The sequence below is a fragment of the Larus michahellis genome, chromosome 2, assembly GCF_964199755.1.
Source record: "Larus michahellis chromosome 2, bLarMic1.1, whole genome shotgun sequence".
Lineage (NCBI taxonomy): Eukaryota > Metazoa > Chordata > Aves > Charadriiformes > Laridae > Larus > Larus michahellis.
In genome coordinates, this window is record NC_133897.1 from 957266 (window position 1) to 966097 (window position 8832).

An 8832-nucleotide genomic window follows, 5' to 3' on the forward strand; every position below is an offset into this window, starting at 1 on the left:
CACTCCTGGTGTCCCATCCATTCCCGGTGTCCCATGTCTTCCTGGCATTCCACTTGCTCCTGGTGTCCCATCCATTCCCAGTGTCCCACTCACTGCCAGTGTCCCCCATCTCTTCCTAGTGTCCCACCAACTCCCAGTGTCCCATCTCTTCCTGCCATCCCACCTGCTTCTGGTGTCCCATCTCTTTCCAGTGTCCCACTCGCTCCCAGTGTCCCATCTCTTCGTGGAATCCCACTCACTCCTGGCATCTCATGTCTTCCCCGTGTCCCATCTCTTCCTGGAATCCCACCTGCTTCCAGTGTCCCATCTCTTCCCAGTGTCCCACTCAATCCCAGCGTCCCACCTGCTCCTGGTGTCCCATGCACTCCCCCTGTCCCTTGTCTTCCCAGCATCTCACCCGCTCCTGATGTCTCCTGTCTTCCCAGCGTCCCACCCCTTTCCGGTGTCCCACCTGCTCCCGGTGGCCCATCTCTTCCCAGTATCCCACCAAATCCCAGTGTCCCATCTCTTCATGGCATCCCACTCACTCCTGGTGTCCCGTCTCTTCCCGACATCCCACCCACTCCTGGTGCCCCATCTGTCCTCAGTGCCCCACCCACTCCCGGTGCCCCATCTCTTCCCGGCGTCCCACCGGGGCTCAGGACCAAGGCCCCACCCTCGTCCTATGGACACGCTTAGACAATCCCTGCAGAGCAACCGGGGCCTGTTACGTTGACGCTTTAGCTCGGCCCATGGGAAGGCGTTTCTGTGCTGATGGCCCAGGGCGCAGGCGGAGAAACAAGAGCTGAGGGGGCTTGTGCGGCGCCGATAACCGTGGGCACGGCCGGCTGGCGGTGCCGAGAGACCCCGTGGTCCTTCGTGATGCTCGGCGGGGGTCTTCCTGCAGCGACTCGCAGGTGATGGAAGGGTCACGGGTCTCAGGGGACAGAAAAACCACGGCGCGTTAGAAAGCCAGGTTGAAGAGCATTGGTGAAAATAATAATCTGGAAAATGCAACAGTGGGTATTTGTCGCAGCAAACAGAAATTACAGAAAGAGGGAATTTGCAGGTCAGCAGAACGGTTTTGTCCAATGGCAAATCTAGAGCTGTGCCCAAGCAGCTCGGGCACCAGCTGCCTTTTGGGGATGGATTATCAGGAGTCAGGGTTTTTGAGGAAAGCAGGAGGCGCCCAGGGGAGAGGCAGTCTGACCGACAGCTCTGCCTCACCGAGCCGGAGCCGTGTGCCCGTCTGGGGATTACTTGGACGGTGCGAGAGCTTCCTCCGCTCCGCACTGCTCCGAGCTCTCGGAACAAAGACCCGGCCACAGAGTGTCTCCGCAGGCTGGAAGGAGAAGGAGCGCGCCCGCAGGGACGCGCTGAGCTGGCTTCGGTGTCCTGGCTTGGACCCTTGCTTCTGCACGGGCAGGGCTGGGCACCCTCCATCCTGCGCTCCAGCTTCCAACCCACGGTCAAGAGAAGGTCCAACGGTGTCCTCCTGTCCCCGGGAGGACGCTTCCCGCCTTCCCACCCCGCCTTCTCCCACACTTCCCGCTCCCCACGTCCCCGCCGGCGGTTAAACGGGTGCCACCGGCATCGGCAGCTGATCCCCGTGGGCGTAGAGCCCCCCCTGCCGCACGTGGATCCTCTGGTGGACGTTCAGGTGGTAACGGCGCTTGAAAGTCTTCTGGCAGATGCCGCACTGGTAGGGCCGCTCGCCGGTGTGGTTGCGGTGGTGGCGGACAAAGTCAGAGACCCAGGTGAAGGTCCTGTTGCAGCAGGGACAGAGGATGAGGTGGTGGTTGGTGTGGCGGCGCTGGTGCAGGATCAGAAAGCTCTCGCTGGAGAAGTTCTCCGTGCATTCCTTGCAGGAATACATCATTTTTCCAGGCGACAGCGGGTATCTGTTGGGGCTGGGCTTCCCCCGCACCGTGCCGCAGTCCCTGCTGGGGGTTCGGGGCTGGGAAGCCGGGCACGGCGCCCGGCCGGAGCACTCCTCTGCCTCCGAGGGCTGGCAGAACCCCTTGGCCGCCCAGGCCCGGAGGTGACGCCGGATTTTTTTCTTGGACATGAAGCTCCGGTCGCAGTGGGCGCAGATGTAAGGCACACAGTTGCTGTGGCTCCGCTGGTGGATGACGAGGTTGATCTTCAGCAGAAAGGTTTTCCTGCACACGGGGCAGGAGTAGCACTTCTCCCGGGTGGAATTTCGCTGGCAGGCCGCAGTCCGGCTCGTGCAGGAGCCCTCCATGGGCTCTCCCGGCTCGGCGACCGCGCAGCCGGGATCTGCCTGCGCCGTCGCGCTGCAGACATCTGGGATCGACGCCTTTCCCGGCTCTTCGGGAACGTCTGCCGCCGGACCCTGGCCACCATTCCCTGAATCTTTCACGTTCTCCTCTTCCAGACCCTTGGAGGGCGTTTCGGGCACCGCTGGCTCCTCCGCAGTGACCTCCTCTTGCGGAGCCTCCATTGGGATCCCCACCTCTGCATCTGCTGGAAATTTTTCAGAACCCAAGGATCACTCTTCCACTTGGTTTTGAGGACAAGGCACAAAGAGCACGGGGCCTTCCTCCCGCCCTCGCCTCCCACCCCCTCCCCAGCCAGCGGCCGGTACAATCTCACCCTCGCTTCTCTTCCAGCTCGGTGTTTTCACACCTGGACTGCATAAAGGCCAGGCGCAGCTACAGCTCGTCCCTCCAGACACCCCAAGGGCCTCTTGAGATGACAAACGTCACCTAGGTAGGACGGGGGGGGTCTCCAACAGAAACATCGGGGCATATCCTTTAAAGCAAATCAACTGGGTGGGCTGGTTCACGCCACACCATGCCTCATCCTTTACGGTTTCAAGGCCGGCAGCAGGATTCACTGTCAGAACCCTTTCTTGGCCCGTATAAATCACGTAAAACCTGTCCTGAAAACCCCAGGCCCAAAGAGAGCCCCGCGCAAACCTCCCGCCGCTCTCCGAGCGTGCCGGTGGCCCCTAGAGGTTGCCGGCCCCGCCGAGGAGGGACGAAGGGCTGCGCCCCGGTACCTGCTGCGGGGGGAGGCGATGGAGACGGGTTCAGATTCCCCGCTTCACGACAGCACGTGGAGAGCGGGCAGGAAGGGGACGGGGTTGGCTGGCCGAGATCTGCCGGCACAGCGGTGGCTTCGTGAGGGACGTGCGCTGCGAAGGCAAGAGGAGCGATAATGACGATGACGATGGTAACAGCCAGGCAGGGGCCCAGGACCCCCGGCGTGGGCTGGGTTTGCCAGCTACTCACGTGCACTGCAGTTTGGCGTCACCGCCAGGCTCCTGCTTTCCTCCGGGTCCCTACAGCTCCCCTCGCGAGACTCCTTTGTCTTCATCTCCAGCAGACTGTCATCGCTCGGGCAGCTCGGGGGCTCTGGGGAGGAGAAGGGCACTGGGCTTTACTGGCAGCCAGCTGGGAGCTCAGCGGAGCGAGCCCAGGGGTCCCCCCCCTTCCCGAGCCCACAGGGCATCAGGATCCCTGCAGCACGCAGCGGCTGCTGGGGCAGGGGAGGGTTTCCAGGCTATCCAGGCGTCCCAGCACACATTCCCCGTGTCCTCTCCCAGCACAGACCATCCACAGCCACCACGGGAGACACCTCGGTCCCTGCGGCTGAGGGCAGGGACTACAATCGTGCCGGTAAGCTGGCTCCCAGTAAGGAGCCAGGATTCTGGCACGGAAGAAGCTCAGCGTCACGCACCTACGGCCGGCTCCGGAGATAGATCTGCTCCCTCCAGGTCCAACTCCGGCAGCGCGCACAGCTCTTCTCCTCTTTCCATCTGAGATAAGAGTTCAGGCTTGGAGAGGTCACAGTCTGTTACGGAGCAAGACAGACATCAGAGGCAGGACGCGACAGTCCCAGCCCCCAAAATCTTCATCCCCAACTGGGGCAGAGTCAGTGCCGGCACACGGGGAGTTACGGACACAGGCAGGGACCGGCAGGCAGCAGTTCTAGGTGGGGGGGGGGAAAGGGGGGGAGCATGAAAAGCACCCTCTGGCATGTCTGACAGCCCCGTCCCGGCAACAACCGCAAGAAAATCCATCCCTGCTCCAGAAAGCCCCGAGAAACCCAGCTTTGCCCTGGTTCGGGTGACACAGGATTAATTCCTCTTTCAGCAATTTCACTTTTCAGCAAGGTCTCTTCTAATGCTTGGGAAAACTGCATTTTTAGGAGACTCTAGTGTCCGAATTTGTGAAAATATTTACTTTACAGCCAGCCCCGGTGTGCGGGATTCAAGGTCTCGGTGTTTTCGAGCTCCTCTGGTGCGGGGACGAGGAGGAGGAGCGAGACCCGGGCACTTGCCCCCAGCTGCCAACAGGGTTATTTCATACCGTGAACGGCACATTCCAGAGAAATTAGAGAGTTTGCTGAGGATTTTTCTCTCTCTCTCTCTCTCTCTCTCCCCCGGGACGGCTGCCATCCCGAGCACTCCTCGCCCCGGTGCCGGAGCCCTGAGCCCTTCCCTTCCTTGCAGGGTCCCCCATGGGCTCTCCCTGCGGGGAGGGCACGGCTCCTGCTGGTGGAACGGGCTGGGGACAGTCCGGGGGTGTTTTATATTGGGATCGGGATCAAGACTGGTTCTTTAGTGTCAGTAATGTTAATTATTTAGTCTTATCCCGTCAAATCTATTAATATTTCAACCCCGGGGTTTCCTTGGTTTTTCCCCAATTCCCCTTCCCGGGTGGGGAGGGCTCATCGGGTGAGAGAATAATTGTCTAAATGAACGGTGCCAAGAGGCACTGCCACGAGATGGGCTGGGCGAAGCGGGGTGTCACGGAATCACGGAACGGTTTGGGTTGGAAGGGACCGTGATGACCATCTCGTTCCAACCCGCCCCCCGGCCCTGGGCAGAGACGCCTCCCACTAGACCACGTTGCTCAAATTCGACGAATCACGGAAGCATTTAGGACGGAGAAGACCTTTAAGATCATCGAGTCCAACCGGACTTTTTGGAAAGTTCATTTCCAGCTGCCAGGGCCCCGCATTTGAAAATCCAGCCGGAAGCACCCCAAATGCTGCCCCGTGAGACCTTCTCCCCCTGCTCCGAGGGAGCACCACCAGCCCCACTCGCCACAGCAGGACAAACGGACGGCACGGCCTCCACGCCGATGGGAAACCACACGAGGATCCAGACAGACGTGGAAGAGGGAATGTCGGCGATGGAAGGGAAAGGAAGAGTGAACATCCACGGTGGAAGGGAAGAAAGAGGGAACGTCGGCGATGGAAGGGAAAGGAAGAGGGAACATCCACGGTGGAAGGGAAGAAAGAGGGAACATCTGCGACGGAAGGGAAAGGAAGAGGGAACCTCGGCAACAGAAGGGGGAACGTCGGCAATGGAAGGGAAAGGAAGGGGGAGCGTCGGCAATGGAAGGGAAAGGAAGAGGGAACATCCACGGTGGAAGGGAAGAAAGAAGGAATATCCATGATGGAGAGAAAGGAAGCGGGAACATCCACAATGGAAAGGAAGAAAGAGGGAATGCCGGCAATGGAGAGAAAGGAAGCAGGAACATCCACAATGGAAAGGAAGAAAGAGGGAATGCCGGCAATGGAAGGGAAGGAAGAGGGAACATCTGCGATGGAAGAGGGAACGTTGGTGATGGAAGGGAAGAAAGAGGGAATGTCTGCAATGGAAGAGGGAACGTCGGCGATGGAAGGGAAGGAAGAGGGAACGTCGGCGATGGAAGGGAAATTAAGAGGGAACGTCCACGGTGGAAGAGAAGGAAGAGGGAACGTCCACGGTGGAAGGGAAAGGAAGGGGGAACGTCCGCGATGGAAGGGAAAGGAAGGGGGAACGTCCGCGATGGAAGGGAAAGGAAGGGGGAACGTCCGCGATGGAAGGGAAAGGAAGGGGGAACGTCCGCGATGGAAGGGAAAGGAAGGGGGAACGTCCGCGATGGAAGGGAAAGGAAGGGGGAACGTCCGCGATGACAACGCAAGGAGTTCAGAGTACCTGTTCCCCGCGAGAAGAAGATACTGAGCGCTCACCACCCCCTCCTGCGTCTACCTGCCAACCTCCGACCGCTGCCGGAGGGGACGGGGAGTCGAGCGGAAGGGTTGAGGGCTGGAGATCCCCAGGAAACACAAAGAGGCAGAAAAGCAACCCTGAGCGAGAGAGGTCCCCGGGGCAGCGCCGCCCGCTGCCAACCCAGCGCAAACGGAGCCTACACAGGGACACCAGCGTCTCGTAGTTGTCCTCCATCACCGTCCTGTAGAGCTCCCTCTGCTCGTCGCCCAGGCCTGCCCACTCCTCCCTGCTGAACCGCACCGCGATGTCCTGGAATGTCACCGGCACCTGGGAGCAGAGGGGCTGGGCTGAAGGAGGGGGCAGCTCCCCCCACCCCACCCCCCCACGTCCCCCCAAAAACAGCTCCCAGCCCCTCCGACACCACCCCCCAGCCCTTCAACAGCCCAAAAAGCAGCTCCCCAGAAGCCCCCCCCGCGAAGGAATTCCACACCCTCGCTCCCAGCCCCCACAAAGGCCCCCTTCCCCCGCAACCAGCTCCCAACAGCCCCCTGGATTTCCCCCCCTGTCGCCCCCCAAACAGCTCGCGGCCCCTCAATGGCCCCATAAGTGACCCCCAGGCTCACTCTCAGCCCCCTCAACCTCCCAACAGCCCCCTAAGTGGCCCCACAGGCTCACCCCCAGTCCCCCAAACCACACTTCAGCCCCACAAGTGATGCCCCCAGGCCCACTTCCAGCCCCCAACAGCCCCCTAAGTGGCCCCAGGGCTCACTACTAGCCCCCAAACCAACCCCTCAGCCCCACAGTGACCCCATAAGTGACACCCCCAGACCCACTTACAGCCCCCACCCCAGCAGCCCCCTAGGTGGCCCCAGGGCTCAGTACCAGCCCCCAAACCACCCTCAGCCTCACAATGGCCTCATAAGTGATCCCCACAAGCCCCTTGCCAGCTCCCATTGCCCCCAACAGCCCCCTAAGTGGCCCCAGGGCTCATTACCAGCCACCAGCCCCGCCTCAGCCCCACAGTGGCCCCATAAGTGACGCCCCAGACCCACTTCCAGCCGCCACCTCAGCAGCCCCCTAGGTGGCGCCAGGGCTCAGTACCGGCCCCCAAACCACACCTCAGCCCCACAATGGCCCCATAAGTGACCCCCCCAGACCCACTTGCACCCTCCAACAGGCCCCTAAGTGACCCCAGGGCTCATTACCAGCCACCAGCCTTCTCTCAGCCCCACAATGGCCCCATAAGTGACCCCCCTCAGACCCACTTGCAGCCCCCCACCCCCCCCAACAGCCCCCTAGGTGGCGCCAGGGCTCAGTACCAGCCCCCAAACCACCCCTCAGCCCCACAATGGCCCCATAAATGACCCTCGCAGCCCACCTCCAGACCCCAACAGTCCCCTAACTGGCCCCACAGGCTCACCCCCAGCCCCCCAAACCACACTTCAGCCCCACAAGTGATGCCCCCAGGCCCACTTCCAGCCCCCAACAGCCCTCTAAGCGGCCCCAGGGCTCAGTACCAGCCCCCAAACCACCCCTCAGCCCCACAATGGCCTCAGAAGTGACCTCCACAAGCCCCCTTCCAGCTCCCATTGCCCCCAACAGCCCCCTGAGTGGCCCCAGGGCTCGCTACCAGCCCCGCCTCAGCCCCACAACAGCCCCATGAGTGACCCCCCTCGGACCCACTTCCACCCTCCAAGAGGCCCCTGAGCAACCCCAGGGCTCATTACCAGCCACCAGCCCTCTCTCAGCCCCACAATGGCCCCATAAGTGACCCCCCTCAGACCCACTTGCAGCCCCCCACCCCCCCCAACAGCCCCCTAGGTGGCGCCAGGGCTCAGTACCAGCCCCCAAACCACCCCTCAGCCCCACAATGGCCCCATAAATGACCCTCGCAGCCCACCTCCAGACCCCAGCAGTCCCCTAACTGGCCCCACAGGCTCACCCCCAGCCCCCCAAACCACACTTCAGCCCCACAAGTGATGCCCCCAGGCCCACTTCCAGCCCCCAACAGCCCTCTAAGCGGCCCCAGGGCTCAGTACCAGCCCCCAAACCACCCTTCAGCCCCACAATGGCCTCAGAAGTGACCTCCACAAGCCCCCTTCCAGCTCCCATTGCCCCCAACAGCCCCCTGAGTGGCGCCAGGGCTCGCTACCAGCCCCGCCTCAGCCCCACAACGGCCCCATGAGTGACCCCCCCTCGGACCCACTTCCACCCTCCAAGAGGCCCCTGAGTGGCCCCAGGGCTCACTACCAGCCACCAGCCCCGCCTCGGCCCCACATGGCCCCATAAGTGACCCCCCAGACCCACTTGCAGCACCCCCCCCCCCCAACAGCCCCCTAGGCGGCACCAGGGCTCAGTACCAGCCCCCAAACCACCCCTCAGCCCCACAATGGCCCCATAAATGACCCTCGCAGCCCACCTCCAGCCCCCAACAGACCCCTAAGTGGCCCCATGGCTCACTACCAGCCCCCAGCCCTCTCTCAGCCCTACAATGGCCCCATAAGTGACCCCCCAGACCCACTCGCAGCCCCCATCCCCCCCAACACACCACCCCTCAGCCCCACAATGGCCTCAGAAGTGACCTCCACAAGCCCCCTTCCAGCTCCCATTGCCCCCAACAGCCTCCTGAGTGGCCCCATGGCTCACTACCAGCCCCCTCTCAGCCCCACAACGGCCTCACGGCCGACCCCCCCCGGCTCGCCCCCCGCCCCGCTCGGTACCTCGGGGCCCCGCAGCCCCCAGGGGGGCCGGTCCCGCAGCGCCGCCTCCACCCGCTCCAGCCGCCGCTCCAGCTCCCGCAGGCGGGCGGCCACGGGCCCCTCCGCGCTCCCCGCCATGGTCCCCGTCGCCGTCGCCGCCGTCGCCGTCCCCGCCATCGACCC

General features: G+C 62.6%; 1 protein-coding gene across 2 annotated transcripts; it reads right to left on the reverse strand.

Moving 5' to 3' along the window:
- Window positions 1-956: 956 nt before the first annotated feature.
- Window positions 957-8829, reverse strand: LOC141738513 (zinc finger protein 777-like). Of its 2 annotated transcripts, none has more exons than XM_074573791.1 (6): window positions 8671-8829; window positions 6151-6277; window positions 3685-3798; window positions 3237-3359; window positions 3005-3139; window positions 957-2463 (listed from the first exon to the last, which is right to left on the reverse strand). In XM_074573791.1, exons 1-6 carry the CDS (start codon window positions 8824-8826, stop codon window positions 1553-1555), a joined length of 1566 nt encoding a protein of 521 aa, XP_074429892.1. In that variant the 5' UTR covers window positions 8827-8829; the 3' UTR covers window positions 957-1552. The 2 variants fall into 2 exon arrangements, with proteins under 2 accessions (XP_074429892.1, XP_074429891.1); XM_074573790.1 differs by having other exon boundaries at window positions 957-2466.
- Window positions 8830-8832: the final 3 nt, after the last annotated feature.